Source organism: Strongylocentrotus purpuratus, unplaced genomic scaffold (assembly GCF_000002235.5).
Source record: "Strongylocentrotus purpuratus isolate Spur 01 unplaced genomic scaffold, Spur_5.0 spur5_scaffold_19, whole genome shotgun sequence".
Taxonomy (NCBI): domain Eukaryota; kingdom Metazoa; phylum Echinodermata; class Echinoidea; order Camarodonta; family Strongylocentrotidae; genus Strongylocentrotus; species Strongylocentrotus purpuratus.
In genome coordinates this window covers 19,544,981-19,565,795 of record NW_022145604.1, presented here as the reverse complement: position 1 = coordinate 19,565,795, position 20,815 = coordinate 19,544,981, and the positions used below count along the sequence as shown (strand labels likewise).

The following is a 20,815-nucleotide window of genomic DNA, read 5'->3' as shown; positions in this document are numbered from 1 at the left end:
CCCTCCTTCACTCTATGCTGTACATGAACAATGAATAGTGACAAGGTTTCCTCCCCTCCTTCACTCTAGATGCTGTACATGAACGCTGAATAGTGACAAGGTTTCCTCCCCTCCTTCACTCTATGCTGTATATGAACACTGAATAGTGACAAGGTTTCCTCCCCTCCTTCACTCTATGCTGTACATGAACGCTGAATAGTGACAAGGTTTCCTCCCCTCCTTCACTCTATGCTGTATATGAACACTGAATAGTGACAAGGTTTCCTCCCCTCCTTCACTCTAGATGCTGTACATGAACGCTGAATAGTGACAAGGTTTCCTCCCCTCCTTCACTCTATGCTGTACATGAACGCTGAATAGTGACAAGGTTTCCTCCCCTCCTTCACTCTATGCTGTATATGAACACTGAATAGTGACAAGGTTTCCTCCCCTCCTTCACTCTATGCTGTACATGAACACTGAATAGTGACAAGGTTTCCTCCCCTCCTTCACTCTATGCTGTACATGAACACTGAATAGTGACAAGGTTTCCTCCCCTCATTCACTCTAGATGCTGTACATGAACACTGAATAGTGACAAGGTTTCCTCCCCTCCTTCACTCTAGATGCTGTACATGAACACTGAATAGTGACAAGGTTTCCTCCCCTCCTTCACTCTATGCTGTACATGAACACTGAATAGTGACAAGGTTTCCTCCCCTCCTTCACTCTATGCTGTACATGAACACTGAATAGTGACAAGGTTTCCTCCCCTCCTTCACTCTAGATCCTTTACATGAATGCTGAATAGTGACAAGGTTTCCTCCCCTCCTTCACTCTAGATGCTGTATATGAACACTGAATAGTGACAAGGTTTCCTCCCCTCCTTCACTCTATGCTGTACATGAATGCTGAATAGTGACAAGGTTTCCTCCCCTCCTTCACTCTATGCTGTACATGAACAATGAATAGTGACAAGGTTTCCTCCCCTCCTTCACTCTATGCTGTACATGAACGCTGAATAGTGACAAGGTTTCCTCCCCTCCTTCACTCTATGCTGTATATGAACGCTGAATAGTGACAAGGTTTCCTCCCCTCCTTCACTCTATGCTGTATATGAACACTGAATAGTGACAAGGTTTCCTCCCCTCCTTCACTCTAGATGCTGTATATGAACACTGAATAGTGACAAGGTTTCCTCCCCTCCTTCACTCTATGCTGTACATGAACGCTGAATAGTGACAAGGTTTCCTCCCCTCCTTCACTCTATGCTGTATATGAACGCTGAATAGTGACAAGGTTTCCTCCCCTCCTTCACTCTAGATGCTGTACATGAACACTGAATAGTGACAAGGTTTCCTCCCCTCCTTCACTCTAGCTGCTGTATATGAACACTGAATAGTGACAAGGTTTCCTCCCCTCCTTCACTCTAGATGCTGTACATGAACACTGAATAGTGACAAGGTTTCCTCCCCTCCTTCACTCTAGCTGCTGTATATGAACACTGAATAGTGACAAGGTTTCCTCCCCTCCTTCACTCTATGCTGTACATGAATGCTGAATAGTGACAAGGTTTCCTCCCCTCCTTCACTCTATGCTGTACATGAACGCTGAATAGTGACAAGGTTTCCTCCCCTCCTTCACTCTATGCTGTACATGAACGCTGAATAGTGACAAGGTTTCCTCCCCTCCTTCACTCTATGCTGTATATGAATGCTGAATAGTGACAAGGTTTCCTCCCCTCCTTCACTCTATGCTGTACATGAATGCTGAATAGTGACAAGGTTTCCTCCCCTCCTTCACTCTATGCTGTACATGAATGCTGAATAGTGACAAGGTTTCCTCCCCTCCTTCACTCTATGCTGTATATGAACACTGAATAGTGACAAGGTTTCCTCCCCTCCTTCACTCTATGCTGTACATGAACACTGAATAGTGACAAGGTTTCCTCCCCTCCTTCACTCTATGCTGTACATGAATGCTGAATAGTGACAAGGTTTCCTCCCCTCCTTCACTCTATGCTGTACATGAACACTGAATAGTGACAAGGTTTCCTCCCCTCCTTCACTCTATGCTGTACATGAATGCTGAATAGTGACAAGGTTTCCTCCCCTCCTTCACTCTATGCTGTACATGAACGCTGAATAGTGACAAGGTTTCCTCCCCTCCTTCACTCTATGCTGTACATGAATGCTGAATAGTGACAAGGTTTCCTCCCCTCCTTCACTCTATGCTGTACATGAATGCTGAATAGTGACAAGGTTTCCTCCCCTCCTTCACTCTATGCTGTATATGAACACTGAATAGTGACAAGGTTTCCTCCCCTCCTTCACTCTATGCTGTACATGAACACTGAATAGTGACAAGGTTTCCTCCCCTCCTTCACTCTATGCTGTACATGAATGCTGAATAGTGACAAGGTTTCCTCCCCTCCTTCACTCTATGCTGTACATGAACACTGAATAGTGACAAGGTTTCCTCCCCTCCTTCACTCTATGCTGTACATGAATGCTGAATAGTGACAAGGTTTCCTCCCCTCCTTCACTCTATGCTGTACATGAACGCTGAATAGTGACAAGGTTTCCTCCCCTCCTTCACTCTATGCTGTATATGAACACTGAATAGTGACAAGGTTTCCTCCCCTCCTTCACTCTAGATGCTGTACATTAATGCTGAATAGTGACAAGGTTTCCTCCCCTCCTTCACTCTAGATGCTGTACATGAACGCTGAATAGTGACAAGGTTTCCTCCCCTCCTTCACTCTAGATGCTGTATATGAACACTGAATAGTGACAAGGTTTCCTCCCCTCCTTCACTCTATGCTGTACATGAATGCTGAATAGTGACAAGGTTTCCTCCCCTCCTTCACTCTAGATGCTGTACATTAACGCTGAATAGTGACAAGGTTTCCTCCCCTCGTTCACTCTATGCTGTAAATGAACGCTGAATAGTGACAAGGTTTCCTCCCCTCCTTCACTCTATGCTGTACATAAATGCTGAATAGTGACAAGGTTTCCTCCCCTCCTTCACTCTATGCTGTATATGAACACTGAATAGTGACAAGGTTTCCTCCCCTCCTTCACTCTAGATGCTGTAAATGAACGCTGAATAGTGACAAGGTTTTCTCCCCTCCTTCACTCTATGCTGTACATGAATGCTGAATAGTGACAAGGTTTCCTCCCCTCCTTCACTCTATGCTGTACATGAACGCTGAATAGTGACAAGGTTTCCTCCCCTCCTTCACTCTATGCTGTACATGAACAATGAATAGTGACAAGGTTTCCTCCCCTCCTTCACTCTAGATGCTGTACATGAACGCTGAATAGTGACAAGGTTTCCTCCCCTCCTTCACTCTATGCTGTACATGAACAATGAATAGTGACAAGGTTTCCTCCCCTCCTTCACTCTATGCTGTACATGAACGCTGAATAGTGACAAGGTTTCCTCCCCTCCTTCACTCTATGCTGTATATGAACGCTGAATAGTGACAAGGTTTCCTCCCCTCCTTCACTCTATGCTGTATATGAACACTGAATAGTGACAAGGTTTCCTCCCCTCCTTCACTCTAGATGCTGTATATGAACGCTGAATAGTGACAAGGTTTCCTCCCCTCCTTCACTCTATGCTGTATATGAACACTGAATAGTGACAAGGTTTCCTCCCCTCCTTCACTCTAGATGCTGTACATTCACACACAAGATCTTTCTATGATACAGGTGCACATGTATGTTTCATTCTGTCTTCCCCTCTCTCCCCCTCTCATCTGGTCTTTTCTGTGGTATAACATCTTTACCTCATCCTCCCCCTCCCTCCCTCCCTCCCTCCCTCCCTCCCTCCCTCCCTCCCTCCCTCCCTCCCTCCCTCCCTCCCATTGTTATTTTGACCTCTTGCTTTTATGTCAGTAGAATACACCTGGCGTGACTTCTATAGAGCAATATTTTGATTTTTGGGAGACCTAAAATGACATTTTCTGTATCTGTAAATTTGTAAAATGTGGTTAATTACATATTGACATTTGACAAATTTTCAGAAACTTATGCTGTCAATTATCACATAGTTAATCAAGTCTGGGGGGTGTTTCATAAAGCTGTTCGTAAAGTTCCGCATGACTTTACGAACGACTTGTATATGAAAAGCCAAATGGGATGCTCAATTATGAGGTAGTCTGTCAATGACAGATCACCTATTGTTTTCGTCAGAATTTTCTTTATTATTTATTATTATTCTTTATTTTTATTTATTTCCTACACTTTTTTGTGCCTAGGATATTCGGTTTCGTCAATTTCATTCAATTTTGGCACAGTCATAGGTCATTGTCATGAGACGTGACGGGAACATTTTCAAGGTCATCAGGTCATTGTGACGTCATCCAAGCACCATTTTGTGAAATCCCATTATCCATCATATCTTCATGATGCATAAGCAAAGGTCATTCATATTCATATCACATATACTTCAGGTCAAGGGTCAACAAGTCATGTCATCAAAGGTTACATAAAGGTCATGACGCGCACGTACGCGCGCGTCAAAATTTTAAAATGCTCAAAATCACTTAACTATTAAACGAGAGTACGCTCACAACGCGCGGAAAAGATCAAATTCAAATTTTTTACATGATTTAGATTCCTCTTACCGTAAATGACAATTTACATTTTTTTCAGTCACTCTTGACCTTTCATAAAGCCGTGAGCGCGCGTCAAAAGTTCAAAATCCGCGCGTGCTGCTATGGGAAATATAATGCAAATTTGATCAAAAACATGAAATTTAAAAAATCGAAATAGCTCTTCAGATAGTCAATTGACCCCCAACTTTTATATCATGATTAGAAAAGGCATGAGTTGGAGATATGATTTCATGTGTCATTTGACCCTCAATTAACTCATGACGCCATCATAATGGCCTCCGAACTCAAAATTTCAATTTGCATATTATGACGTCAGCAGATTTTTGGAAAATTGATTGTATCTCTGTAAATATTGATCAATTTTCTTTCAAATTTTGATATATTCTACCTGCGAATATTCTCTACAAATGCAGTCACCACGATATTTCATTTTGACAATGGTATCATGGCGTATTTTTGCGATTAAAGGAGGCATGTCAATTTTTCACATTTTGCGTGTATTCTCTAAGGGACATGACTTTTTCTCAAAACTGGATTCTACATTCTCGTCTTTCGCGAGCCATATCTCCGTCGTTTTATCTTTGTTTACGCTGAGCTTTGAGTATGTTGTAGCTGAGACAATAAGCTATCACAAGTGTGCCCTTTATTTTTCGATCAGATGCCGGGATCATGCTCATATTTCACTTACAAAGTGGGATTTGAAAATTCCATTTTCCGTTTACGTGTAATCTCTATGGGAAATGTTTTGGTATATCGGTAACGCACTTGACTTCCGACCTCGAGGTCCCTGGTTCGAGTCCGGGCGTCTCCAACAATTTTTTTTCTTCACTTTTTTTTTCTTTTTGACCTTTCACTCTACCATCTCCATTGAATATTAAAACATGTAGAATCGCAAATAATGTAATAAACAACTACATGTATATTTACTTTATTATTACCCTATTATCACTTGATCCATTACTTTACTGAGCACTGCTCACTTTTGTAAAGGGTATGAAAATTAGGTTGCGCAGGAATTAGCCTTCCAATTTGTGAGAGGTAAATCCTTTGGAGCTTACAAAATTGAGGATGATATGACCAATTTATGATCAATTGTGATGAGTGTGGGTTTGCTGAGTGAAATGTGTGGTTTATGGGAATAACATTGTATGCATGAGTGAACAGGAATTGCATTTGTTATCACCGTATAGCAATGTAACTGTCCATGGTAGACTCAGTGGTTTGTTCATGGGAGTCAGGCCATGGTGCAGGGGAGGTGAAATGTAGGGTAGGACTTTGTTGGGTAGATGGGATAAGGGTCAAGAGGACATGTATGCCCTCCCCTCTCTCTTTCTCTCTCTCTGTCTCTCTTTCTGCCTGGGTTTGCTTGTGCATATCTTAACAATTCATTAGACAATTAACATTCAGCTATCAATCACTTAATCAACAATGTATCAGTCAATTGGTCAATCAATTAATCAATCAAGCATTCAATCACCATTCAGTATTTCAATCAATTTAACCATTCAATAAATCAATCATAATTAATCAATGACTCAGTCAATCACTCAATCTATCAACCAACCAACCAGTCGTTTTAGCACTTGAGTTTCGCACAAGAAATGGGTAACCTGAAGAATAAGTAGCCAACATCTGTGACATTTCTTTTTTCAACAAACCGTATTTGAATAAAATCAATTTACACAATCCCCATATGGTTATTAAGTAAATCAATGAGATGTTCAACTAATCTTACAATAACTTAAATGTGGGGTGAAGGTTTTTATTCAAAGTCACAGATGTAAAAAAAATATTAAAAATATAAATAAAAATAAATAAAAAATTACATGGAAATTGCAACATGTACCATCACTCCATCCTGACTCCCATGAACACGCCACTGAGTCTACCAGGGAAAGTTACAATGTTACAATAAAAAAATGCAATTCCTGTTCACTCATGCATAACAGTTTGGTTTAATAAACCATGAAATTAACTCAGCAAATCATGAATGTATCATATCACCCTCAATTTTGTAAGCTCCAAAGGATTTACCTCTCACAAATTGGAAGGCTAATTCCTGCGCAACCTAATTTTCATACCCTTTACAAAAGTGAGCAGTGCTCACCCAAGCATGAATTATTTTCAGACTTTTTGGTGTCACATGAAAGTTGAGTTTATGAGCTTTCCATACATATCAAAAAAATCTCCCAGAATCATATATTTTTTTATTTGGCAGCCATTTCAAAAGTGTATAGTTTTTTGGGGGGATGCACTGTATAGATTTTTAAATAGTTAATGTTGCCGCTGTTGTTGTTTAGTAAAGAAATGAACATCTGAATGACAAAATGAAGCAAAGTCATAATTATACACAATTTAAATCTGTTTCAGGTTCTTTACCAGTAACAAAGGAAGAAGAAAGAAGCATATGTTTTCTGATAGCTTTCAGACTTACTTTGTGGCAACGGATATGATGGCATTCTGGATGACCTGTCGTATTTCATGTGTGAACTGCTCATCGTTGCTTAGTTTATGATACCAGGGGTGCACATAGTCACGCAGTGTGAGCAACACAACCTAGGATAGCATGATAAATAGATATTGGATGTGTTCACATTTGCCAATGAACGTAATGTATGAGCATGCAGGGACTAATAGTTATATTTCATTTCATGTGTGAACTGCTCATCATTGCTCAGCTTCTGATACCAAGGACGTACATTGCCACATAGAGTCAGTAATACAATACACAGAAAGGAAGTGTTATTTTATTAATACCTATAAAATGGGCATGTAGGATTTGATAAACTTATTACTAATCTATTCAAACTCGGGGGTCATATGCATTATGTTTAATCACTAAGTGTATACTCAAAGAGTTAATCAAAATATTACTGGGGGAAACTTCATTTCGAGATAATATGTCTTTTTCTTAAACTGTGATCATTGAGTTATTTAATTGTTTAAAATGACAACAAATTAAGACAAAAATTGCAAAAAAAAACTTCCTTTTAAGTTTGTTCATACATGTGCAATGTACAAATGTACAATTATGAAAGATATTTTGTACTCACATAAATTTACTAATGAAACAAAGAATTAAAACTCAAACTACGACTCTTGAAAATATATATATATATATATATATATATATAGGAAAATTGTTTCATCAATTCAATGGGCACAGGACAAATTTTTAAATAATGCCTCCAGCACTACCTTTGGTGGGTGGAGGCATAACAATGTAGGAGATACATGTACATGCACTGTCAAATTAATGAATTACAACAACAAAAATAATTTGATACAAGAATGGATGGATGAGAGAAAAAAACTGTACCTCTTGGAGTTGATCATCTATGATACTAGCTCCGGTTAGTCTCTTGTCAATTTTATACGACCTTGGCTCAACTTGCATCTTTTCAACAATCTGGTTTATACAAAAAATAAAACAAATTAATGCAAACAAAACTCATCATAATGAGGACAATGGGAGCATGGAAATTACCTGTTATATTAGGTTAAAAACCCCAAAGAATAAAAAGAGCTGAGACAAGCAAAATGAGCTTGTTATAATTATCAGGTATCTCGCAATGTCAGAGTTCTTCATAATAAGTTTCCTCCGTATTGTTAATCTTTAATTTAATATGGTTTTTAATAGACTTTGCCACAATAATCTCCCAAGTATTTTTATTTATATTCTAAATTCATTTATTTTTACTTACTGAATTTTTTTTTTTTTTTACAGAGATGGGTACATGTATTTGGATGGTCTTTTTAATGCTCGTTTATTATTTATTAGTACCTGTCTCCCTCCAATACTCTCTTCCCGTAGCTGGGTCGCTGAGGTGATTAAATCCAAGATGGTCACCGAATCCGAGGCCCCAGGTCCGCTGTACACAACCCATAAGGCCCTGTCATTGCAGGAAGAAGAAAAAAAAGTTAAGACAAATTGGTGATCGTAATTAAATTTTCCTTCCTACATGTAGATATACGATAAATTTCGGAATAAGCTGCACACAATAACCCACTGAATACAGGAGCAGAGTGGGTCTTAAATTATGGGAATCCAAGAATTCAATATACATGTAGTGGGGGCTGTTAGTAGGGATATTTTGGTGCAAATTCTTCTAAAAGCACCAAATTTGGCCCAGAGGTAGCTTACGAGTATACCATACTATTGCAATTTCTGCTGGGCGCCGAGAAGGGGGCCCTCCAGGACGGCCATATTGTGTAAATCCAAAATGGCCGCCATCTAAGTTAAAGGTCAAGCGTACATGTAGTTCCAAAAGGAAAAGGGCTAGTATGATAAAAACTAGATGGAATTCGACTGCGCGCAGTCGAAAATGATGCCTCCGTCATAGAGCAATTTTACAAACCGAAACGGAAGAAATTTTTCAAATTCAAGTTCAATTGTAATCCATTAACATGTTCTCAGAATATCGTGATTACAAGCAATTTCTCATATACATATATGACCCTTTGATCTTTGACCTCATGACCCTAAAATCTACTCAGTTCATTGGCTCTGCAAGATTTCCTGAGTTAAATAGTAATCCATCTGTCAGTTCTAATGAGAATGCGTCCACAAGCTATTTTTGCATACATAATGAGCCCATGACCTTTGATCTTATGAACCATTCATTGGCTCTGCAAGATACATAAATGATCTAAGTTTGGCAGGAATCCATCAATCTGTTCTAATGATAATACGATCACAAGCTATTTTTGCATACATAATGAGCCGCATGACCTTGACCTTTACCTCATGACCCCAAAATCTAATCAGTTCATCAGCTCTGCAAGTAACATACATGACCTAAGTTTGGCAGGAATCCATCAATCGGTTCTTGAGATAAGGCGATCACGAGCTGTTTTTGCATACACAATGTGCGCTGTGACCTTTGACCTCGTGACCCCAAAATCTAATCAGCTCATTGGCTTTGCAAGATACATACATGACCAAAGTTTGGCAGGAATCCATCAATCGGTTCTTCAGATAACGCGATCACAAGCTGTTTTTGCATACATAATGAGCCCTGTGACCTTTGACCTCGTGACCCCAAAATCTAATCAGTTCATCAGCTCTGCAAGATACATACATGACCAAAGTTTGGCAGGAATCCATCAATCGGTTGTTCAGATAACGCGATCACAAGCTGTTTTTGCATACATAATGAGCCCTGTGACCTTTGACCTTTGACCTCGTGACCCAAAATGTAATCAGATTGTTTTCCTATAGTGATACACACTATCACTAAGTTTGAAGTTTAAATCTCCAGTGGTTCTTGAGATATCATGATAACAATCTCAATGTATGGAATTTCATAAGTTGACCTCTGTGACCCTTGACCTTTGACATATGTGCTCCAAAATCTAATCAGATCGTCTTCCTATGGTGATACATACTATCCTTAAGTTTGAAGTTTAAATCTCGAATGGTTCTTGAGATATCGCGCTAACAAACTCAATACAAGGAATTTCATAAGTTGACCTCTGTGACCTGTGACCTTTGACCTACGTACTCCAAAATCTAATCAGATCGTCTTCCTATGGTGATAAATACTATTCCCGAGTCTTAAGTTTAAATCTTAAATGGTTCTTGAGATATTGTGATAACGGTCGAACGGGACCTACGGACGGACGTACGGACGGACAACCCGAAAACATGATGCCTCCGGCACCACCTTCGGTGGCGGAGGCATAAAAATTATATATTTATGGGGTTTGGGGGTCAGAGAATTTGGATATAACGTTATTTCATCGATTTGAGGTCTCCTTGGGGCTTTTATACTGGCCATATTGGTCAAATCCAAAATGGCCGCCATTTGAGTTACAGGTCAAGTGTAGTTATGAAAGGAAATAGGCTACGGTAGTTTGATAAAAGTTGATACATTTATGGGGTTTTCGAGGTCAAAGAATCTGATTAAGATGTTCTTTCATCGATTTGAGGTCTCCTTGGGGCTGCCATACTGATTATACTGGTCAAATCCAAAATGGCTGCCATCTGATAGTTACAAGTCAAGTGTAGTTACGAAAGGAAATAGGCTAGAATGATAACAGTTTATATATTTATAGGGTTTCCGGGGTCAGAGAATCTGATATTCATGTTCTTTTACCAATTTGAGGTCTCCTTGGGGTCTCCTTGGGGCTGTCACAGAGATGCCAACCCTATCGGATGGCTGTCAGTAACATTTACCACATTTGTCTGTAACAAATGGGGGTCTTTCCGTAACGCAAGACACCGCAGCATAATTTTCGCGGAAAACGTACACAAACACCCAATCACTCTTACTGCATTTCGAACCTACCGTTTTTAAGTCCAAAATAAAGATGTGCATAAAAACGTTTTTTTTAATCTGTTTGCAGTCAAAGGATCTCCTCCTTGGGTACCCGCTCTTTTGGATGAATCCATGATAATATTCAGGAAGAAAACACCTCGTTCAAGCGTTGAACGGCAAATTCAAATCCACAGTCGAATGGCAGAACTCGTATCCTACACACGCACAAGTACAGTCAGCAGTACCACAGACACACCAGCCCAGGCCGCTAGGCCCAGCGTTCATGAACAACAACACACCGTATACCACACTTGCAATGCGCCCGCTGAATTACCGAAGTCTCCGCTACTATACTTTGAATGGGTATTGCGGGCGCCGCGCGCACGATCATCCACCACCATGCTTCCCCAAAATGCACGACCACACGTAGTATACTAGTATCAAAACAGTAATGACGGCTGTGTTGTTTCGGAATTAAACAAGATGGCGGCGGACAGACCATGTGCGCGAAAGTGCCTATCCAGTGTAGTCAAATTCTGTGAACTTATGAGTAATTGCGTGCGACATGCAGCGTTGTGTACGGAGGCTATGTGATAAAGGCAGCATTCGCTATAATGTACTTTTATTTATCGTTTCCCCGTAACCTTTGATTGTTTACCGTAACGCTGTAACAAGAGCATAAAAACTGTAACAAATACGGCGAAACCATAACGGTTGGCATCTCTGCTGTCATGCTAGTTATATTGGTCAAATCCAAAATGGCTGCCACCTCAGAGCAAAAGGTCAAGCGTAGTTCTAAAAGGAAAAGGGCTAGTATGATAAAAGTTTAAATATATATAAAAATTATATATTTATGGGGTTTGGGGGTCAGAGAATTTGGATATAACGTTATTTCATCGATTTGAGGTCTCCTTGGGGCTTTTATACTGGCCATATTGGTCAAATCCAAAATGGCCGCCATTTGAGTTACAGGTCAAGTGTAGTTATGAAAGGAAATAGGCTACGGTAGTTTGATAAAAGTTGATACATTTATGGGGTTTTCGAGGTCAAAGAATCTGATTAAGATGTTCTTTCATCGATTTGAGGTCTCCTTGGGGCTGCCATACTGATTATACTGGTCAAATCCAAAATGGCTGCCATCTGATAGTTACAAGTCAAGTGTAGTTACGAAAGGAAATAGGCTAGAATGATAACAGTTTATATATTTATAGGGTTTCCGGGGTCAGAGAATCTGATATTCATGTTCTTTTACCAATTTGAGGTCTCCTTGGGGTCTCCTTGGGGCTGTCACAGAGATGCCAACCCTATCGGATGGCTGTCAGTAACATTTACCACATTTGTCTGTAACAAATGGGGGTCTTTCCGTAACGCAAGACACCGCAGCATAATTTTCGCGGAAAACGTACACAAACACCCAATCACTCTTACTGCATTTCGAACCTACCGTTTTTAAGTCCAAAATAAAGATGTGCATAAAAACGTTTTTTTTAATCTGTTTGCAGTCAAAGGATCTCCTCCTTGGGTACCCGCTCTTTTGGATGAATCCATGATAATATTCAGGAAGAAAACACCTCGTTCAAGCGTTGAACGGCAAATTCAAATCCACAGTCGAATGGCAGAACTCGTATCCTACACACGCACAAGTACAGTCAGCAGTACCACAGACACACCAGCCCAGGCCGCTAGGCCCAGCGTTCATGAACAACAACACACCGTATACCACACTTGCAATGCGCCCGCTGAATTACCGAAGTCTCCGCTACTATACTTTGAATGGGTATTGCGGGCGCCGCGCGCACGATCATCCACCACCATGCTTCCCCAAAATGCACGACCACACGTAGTATACTAGTATCAAAACAGTAATGACGGCTGTGTTGTTTCGGAATTAAACAAGATGGCGGCGGACAGACCATGTGCGCGAAAGTGCCTATCCAGTGTAGTCAAATTCTGTGAACTTATGAGTAATTGCGTGCGACATGCAGCGTTGTGTACGGAGGCTATGTGATAAAGGCAGCATTCGCTATAATGTACTTTTATTTATCGTTTCCCCGTAACCTTTGATTGTTTACCGTAACGCTGTAACAAGAGCATAAAAACTGTAACAAATACGGCGAAACCATAACGGTTGGCATCTCTGCTGTCATGCTAGTTATATTGGTCAAATCCAAAATGGCTGCCACCTCAGAGCAAAAGGTCAAGCGTAGTTCTAAAAGGAAAAGGGCTAGTATGATAAAAGTTTAAATATATGGGGGTTTTCGGGGTCTGAGAATCTGATTATGATGTTCTTTTATCGATTTTATGTCACCATCCTGTCCTAAGGCTACAATGAAGTCCATTTCCTGGTTGAAGAAGATGAAAGAAGACGCGCCAAATTCACATTTTGAGTGGGTTAATGACTTCACCGTATTTTGAGAGTCGTGAAAACAGTAGTTAGTTGGAGGTGTTGAATATGTTCCTCTTATGTCCTGTCTTACTCCCGATGAGGAGGTCGTCGATGTACATGTAGGCGTACACAACTGGTAGACTACGGGTTACCTCGATCATCAAAAAACCTTTAAAAAGTATATATGTGCGGCATTTCGTAGCTCAAAAGGCATGCGCACAAATTAAAATAACCCTTGGGGTGTGGTGATGGCTGTTTTGTGTACGTCTACTGGATCAACTGGAATTTGGTGGTACGCTCTGATGACATTGAGTTTGGAGAAAACTCTAGGCTGACGTTGAGAGTCAGGCTTCGGTCTCCTTAAGTAGTGATACTTGAGCGATTGACTACTTGCACGGAAAATTTTGAAGAAGGGTGCACATGTTTCTCAGATTTGGATGGAGCATGGACCTAGTAGGTCCATGGATGGAGGAAGAAAGTAACTTCAGTTCCACAAGAAATCTAATCCCTGTTTCCCATCCGTAATGTAGAAAAGGCGAACTTTTTGGCTGGTGCCAGTGGGACTTGTCGCTGCTAATCGCTGGCTGGGTCATTTCCCTGGTGTGAACAAGTTGATTTGAAAGTGCAGGGAGGAATACATTTCTTGGCTCGCTAACAAAACGAAAGTGATATTTGCAATCCCCTCCAGCATGGCATTGTGAACTGGAGCTTCGCGCTTGATGGTCTTGCTTCTGATGTGATATTTGCGCTTTCATTTTTCTGCATTTCCAGGAAAGGAGTATGGTGTGAAGAAGAAAAAGAAGAAGAGGAAGAAGACAGATAGGATAAAAGTAAGATGGAGAAGTTGTCACAACGATTTAATCGGCTAAATCAGTGAGTTTCTCAATCCCTATCGAGTCCCCAGTTGATGCTAAAATGAGCTGAACATAATTTTGTGGGCAGCCTCTGGAGAAATAGCTGTTTCAGAATGTTCTCCTCCAAATTGTTCACCCCAGCAGTTTTTTTTATCTTGCGAAGTAACTGCGAGGGTTTGCGATCTCTCAAAGTCCTCATAAATCAGCACCCGATGAAGGTGTTTTTGCTCAGAGGCGGAGTTCCTCTGTATCGCTTCAGCTTTCAGTTTAACGTAGGGCTGTTCTTGAGGAAGAGATATCAGTAAGTCCCAATTTCCTGGGCATATTCCGGCTGCAAAAAACCGACGACGTAGACAAACTTTGTTTTCTGTTGGGTGATGCCTCAGAGTCGGGTCATGAATCGTGCCTGGACTTGGGCAGCCAAATAGTAGGATCATTGTGCCAGACAGGAGGAAGATTGAGTTGAACATTGGAGACAGGTTAAGGGTAAGCAGATGTTTCAGAAGTTAAAGAATGGGTGTGATCGTCAGTAGGCATGATGACAGTTCAAAGAAATAAAGGAAAGGGAGACAATAATTGAAACAGTTTTGATGAAGGATGTCTGCGACTCAGCAGATTGGTCGGGTTTAGATCACGTCGGAGTCACCAGTGAAACGATGCTCTGCAAATGCGAGGGCGGATGTAGCAACAACATTGACAGCAACGACTAGTAGAACATAATGATGAAACGATATATGGGCGCAGACCAAGATTATACCCACTCAAGTGTGAATTTGGCGCATCTTCCCTCATCCTCTTGGGCAGCCAAATAGTAGGATCATTGTGCCAGACAGGAGGAAGATTGAGTTGAACATTGGAGACAGGTTAAGGGTAAGCAGAAGTTTCAGATGTTAAAGAATGGGTGTGATCGTCAGTAGGCATGATGACAGTTCAAAGAAATAAAGGAAAGGGAGACAATAATTGAAACAGTTTTGATGAAGGATGTCTGCGACTCAGCAGATTGGTCGGGTTTAGATCACGTCGGAGTCACCAGTGAAACGATGCTCTGCAAATGCGAGGGCGGATGTAGCAACAACATTGACAGCAACGACTAGTAGAACATAATGATGAAACGATATATGGGCGCAGACCAAGATTATACCCACTCAAGTGTGAATTTGGCGCATCTTCCCTCATCCTCTTCAACCAGGAAATGGACTTCATTGTAGCCTTAGGGCAGGATTGGTGACATAAAATCGATAAAAGAACATCATAATCAGATTATCCGACACCGGAAACCCCATGAATTTATCAACTTGTAACATACCAACTCTTTTCCTTTTAGAACTACACTTGACCTTTTACTCAGAGGTGGCAGCTATTTTGGATTGACCAATATGACCAGTTTGACAGCCCCAAGGAGATCTCAAATCGATGAAAGAACATCATAATCAGTTTCTCTGACCCCGAAAACCCCATAAATTTATAGACTGTTATCATACTAGCCTATTTCCTTTCGTAACTACACTTGACCTGTAACTATCAGATGGCGGCCATTAAGGCTGTGAAGGGTAGTCGAATGCTCGAGTACCCGCACGGTTGACAACTACTCGGGTACGATTTCTCGTACCCGAATATTCGCTTACCCGTGCCTGGGTGAGCAGCGGCCGCTGGCATGGTGCCGTCGGTAAAAATGTTTCCCAACTCAAGCACTGTCAAACTCACCACTCAGAAACTGGGACCAAATGTCTGGATTTCTGCTTGGACTTGGAGGAAAATAGATTATTATGCCATCCTTGGTTTTTAAAACAGCATTGTTCACTGTTATTATTATTATTATTAAATCGGCGCCTTCAACTGCAACTCAAAGTAAAATTGCATGCGTTTTCGGCCACAGAACTGGGATACTGCTCCAGTGGTACGTATGGTGGTGGCAAAAAAAACAAAATTTTTTTTAAAAAAAACAAAAAACATGGCGTCCGAATACTCGAGTATTCGCTTGTAAACATAGGAGTGTACTCGGGTACCTCATTACACTGTTGTGCACAGCCTTAGCGGCCATTTTGGAGTTGACCAATATAACTAGTATGGCAGCCCCAAGGAGACCTCATATCGATTATCTATGAAAGAACATCTTGATCAGATTCTTTGACCCCGAAAACCCCATAAATGTATCAACTTTTATCAAACTAGCCCCTTTCCTTTCTGTAACTCAAATGGCGGCCATTTTGGATTTGACCAATATAACCAGTATGACAGCCCAGCGGAGATCTCAAATCGATGAAAGAACATTAAATCAGATTCTCTGACCCCCAAAACCCCCACAATATATTCACTTTTATCATACAAGCCCTTTTCCTTTTGGAACTACGCTTGACCTTTAACTCAGATGGCGGCCATTTTGGATTTGCCCAATATGGTGGTCCCAGATGGTGCCCTTTTTGGTGCCTGGCAGAAATCGTAATAGTACAGTATAAGCTACCTCTGGGCCAAATTTGGTGCTTTTAGAAGTATCTGCACCAAACAACCCCTATATACAAATGTAGCCCTAACAGCCCTATTACAAGAGCTCGTACTTTCGTCATTTATCTGGAAGGGACGCTCATTCCGTTATTATAGGTCATAAAAAGATAGACATGGTATCAAAATGTTTGGAAAAAATGGGGATTATCATGGGAGTAACAAAAATGGCGATTCTAAAAAGATGGCCACCGAGTAATCAAGTATTCGCCTGTAAGCCTGAGAGTGTACTCGAGTACCACAGTACACGGTTATAAATGCACAGCCTTAGTGGTAGGGGTATACAATGTAAATCGGATAAACCAAATCTGCCTGCGATACAGTAAGTACTAGCTTCAAAATTGATGAAGATTTGCTAAATTACGATAATTTTTTAGGTAAACATTAGTTTTTTCCTGTTAATTTTATAAGAATATTGATGAATTTGGTATCATTTTGTAGAAACGATAGTGTTCTAGATACAAGAAAATTACGATGATTTGTTTGTTTGGTCCGTTTTTTTTTTTTTTTTTTCCTCTGCGAAATGTCAAAGTTGGGGTTGAGGCCTTATCGCAGGCAAATACGGTAATGATCTTATGATCACACGTGCGGCACAGCCTTGCACTGTGCGAACGGCGAGCAAGCATGCACCAAGAAATTGGGGCTTTACTACAGTCTATGTACTACAAGTAGTGTGTGTATTAAACCGTGATAGGGGTCATGCATGAAGCACAACATGTGACCTCCAGTTAATTTGACAGGGCATGTACTTTTTCAACTAGAAGGCGGGCATGCACAACCAATTCTGAGCGGTAGTAGGTCTTGGTCTCTGTTGATTGATGAATAATGTTTGAGGTGAACATCGCTAGCAAGGTTTATAAGTTGTTGAAATGATTTTAAGAAAGCTTTGTGCGTCTTACTTCGAGTACGTTTGTAAACCATGAAGTAAAGTCTATGATTCATATTCCTTCAACTCATACATAAGTCACTGCGTGCACACGGATACGAGAAATAGAACATGTGTAGTTGTCGAACGGACGAGTACCAAAACATCCATGTACACGTCGCAGGCTTACAAAATACATGTAGTATACTCACCCAACTGCAAAAGCTAGAAAGGATGAGATGAGCACTACCGGGTAGCTCAGACCAAACGTTGCCAGGAAGAGGGCAAGGCCCAACCCTAACCAGCCAATGCCCACCTTGCCCTCCTGTGAGTAGAAAAGAAGAAGAAAAAAATAATTAAAAATCAAATAATAAGCCCTGGTTGAATCACATGCATAAACATGCACATGTGTGATATTTGTAATAACAAAATGTACATGTTGAAGGAAAATTTTGATTAATAAATGATACAATGAAACGATGAAGGCCCTATATTGTAATATCATCCATAACAAATTAACTGAATGAGTGAACCCATGATACAATATTTCAAGAGAGTATTACTTATTCTCCAATTAAATGTGCTCTTTTGTTTACAAAGCAAAGAAATACATTGTATAATCATTAAATGCAATAAAAATGAACTACAGTCAAACCTCCCTTAGCGCCAACCTGTCCATAACGACCACTAATAAATCCCTCGCAGAACATTCATGTACTAACAAGCCCACCTACAGTATAACGACCATTTGCCTAACACAACCAGCGACCGCCCATTCTGACGCCGCAAGGAAGATGTTGTGTTGCCACAACGACTGCCTGCACCAGCTACAGGGCTGTCAGCAGTCAATCGCTGGCTCTCAGCCACTGTGTGAAGGACAAAACCGCAGTTGTTACACAGAAACGCATACACAATTAACACAAACAAGGCCATCCACTAGCGGTCGCTTCCGGCTACAGGAATCATGAAATGTCACTCAAAAAACATCAAACAATCAATAGAATATCTACAGGAGACGTTTTAAGCACACATTCTTTTTAGGTCCGAGTCATGTCAGGACTTTTATAAAAACGGGTCCCGACGGCCGACAGCACTGTTCGGGAACCGGTGTCCCGAAATCAGCTAGCAGGATCTGTCACTTGCCTCTATAAACAGCTAATGATGTGCATTGCACATTCCTTTCGTGACTAGTCCGAACTTGCGTAGCAACAGCTATCAGTATCGAAACTGTTGTGATTACCAAGTAATTTTCAGCTTTTAAAAGAAGCATGCAGTATCTAAAATAAGAGAAAAATATTTATTTTGTCTTTTCAAAATTATTTGATTGGTATGTTGTAAAAAAGAATTTTTTAGAAAACCGTTTTATTATTGTAACATTAATGCTTTTTAACCTGATTTATTCATCCTGCCGAGACCCGGCCAGTACAGTAGCTTGCTGGGCTGGCAACAACAGCCCCGTGCCGCGAACAGCGAACTGCTTTGCAACCCACACACAGACTACGCTGCTGCGCTAAGCTAAGTGCACATAATACCATACCTGCCAACTCTTACAAATAATTCAGAATATTCTGTTTTGGGGGATTTCTAGGACCTGAAAATCTGGAATATTCAGATTTTTCAAAATTGCGCTAGATCGGGTCAATCAAGAAAGTTATCTGTGTACGCGAGGGCCTTGAGTGTCACACAACTCTTCCACGTTCTCTTAGCACATGCGCTAACATGCATAGCCATCAATATGTAGAAGTATATTGCGAAACAACTACGTGTGCTGTCGCAATGAATTTAGTGTGTGAAGAGAATCACTTCCGTGTTCACTCCATCACAGCGAATTTGCAAATGATGCACTTGCCGATGTGCAAGAGGTATTTATAGGATACCCTTGCCATGCGGTATCGCTTGGCCAGTATTCGGTCAACGCATTGACATGTGACATTCAGTGCTTTATCGCGCAATTGTGTGAAAATAGTGCGCAAATACGCTTCGCTCGATTCGCTCCTTGGCAACGGAAATACCACGCACAAAGCGCGTGACCGAATTCTATTCGGCGCGACCAAATTCTGGGCAGAAAAATGCTCCGTCTTCTTTCGCAAGTATTTTTCTTATCATTTTTCTATATTTTAAGTGACTAGATCTATATAAAATCCTGTTAGACTTCTAGAGGAATAAATTCCTTTTCTTTTGAATTTGATGGGTAGATTGCCAAATAAAAGAGGTAGGGTCTAGGCCCTAATAGTCTAGACTGCATGTTATATTGTAATTTAGGCCTAGAGGGATCTAGGCTATAATAAATCAGTTCCACTTACCAACTTGACTGAAATAATCAGTTTAATGGTCCCTTTTAGGAAATTATGGGTCAAAATCGAAATTTATGTTGAAAATGACTGAAATAATCAGTTTAATGGTCCCTTTTTAGAAATTATGGGTCAAAATCGAAATCCATGTTGAGTTTAATGTCCCTTTTTAGGAAATTATGGGTCAAAATCGAAATCCATGTTGAAAATCTTTTTCAACATGGATTTCGATTTAACCCATAATTTCCTAAAAAGGGACCATTTAGGCTAACTGATTATTTCAGTCAAGTTGGTAAGTGGAACTGATTTATTATAGCCTAGATTTCTAGGCCTAATTTACAATATAACATGCACGAGGTAAAATGACATTTGGTGGGATTTTCGGGGCATAAGAATATGGCCATAAATGGCCATGGTGTTATCAAGGGAATGCGTATAGACTAGTCTAGATCTAGGTCTAGTCGGCTTCCGTCTCTAAAGAGAGAGCCGACCCTACCCCAATAAGAGGCTAACGTACGAAAGAGACGGAAAATTCGGTCTACTAATAGTCTAATTCAAAATAGACTCTAGTCTAGACTAGACCTAGACTATTAGCGATTTCCCCTTAAGACGTGACTGAATACTGGGCACTCTAGACTAGAATCTAGAGGCGGTCAGAGGAGCCAGATGCAATCTCAGCTCAGCGGAACAACTCTCGATATCAAAGACTGAAGCTTTTGGTCTAGTCTCAATGCAATGCATGTACACCTACATGTAGGCCTAGATCTAGGCCTATGTCATAGGTCCAACTAGCATGACTAGTAACTGTCAACATGTAAGGAATGGGCTGATCAAGCAAGATCAGATCAGCTCAGCTCAGCTCAGCTCAAGAGAGCACACAGCCTTTTGTCAAACGGCGAGTCAATGAATGGCAGAGGTCGGTGTTTACTTGCAGAAACAACACAACGTCAAAATAGATCTAGATCTAGGTCTAGTAAACTATGAATGAGTAGATCTAGATTCTAGACTCTATTACTATGAGCTTAGCCTTAGAGAAGTTAGACTTAGACTCTTAGAG

At 40.7% G+C, this 20,815-nt stretch overlaps 1 protein-coding gene across 2 annotated transcripts in view; it reads right to left on the bottom strand.

The window, feature by feature from the left end:
• LOC115917988 (sorting nexin-13-like) overlaps positions 1-18,597 on the bottom strand; it is a 59,147-nt gene extending 40,550 nt beyond the window's left edge. Inside the window, exons 1-4 of one of the 2 annotated variants that reach the window (XM_030990527.1) lie at positions 17,680-18,597; positions 8,388-8,496; positions 7,923-8,012; positions 7,038-7,159 (exon numbers count right to left, since the gene is read on the bottom strand). In XM_030990527.1, the coding sequence (XP_030846387.1) occupies positions 7,038-7,159; positions 7,923-8,012; positions 8,388-8,496; positions 17,680-17,972 (614 nt within the window). In that variant the 5' untranslated portion in view covers positions 17,973-18,597. The remainder of the gene's footprint in view (positions 1-7,037; positions 7,160-7,922; positions 8,013-8,387; positions 8,497-17,679) is intronic. The other variant, XM_030990526.1, reaches the window with a different exon arrangement.
• Between the last annotated feature and the right edge of the window lie 2,218 nt (positions 18,598-20,815).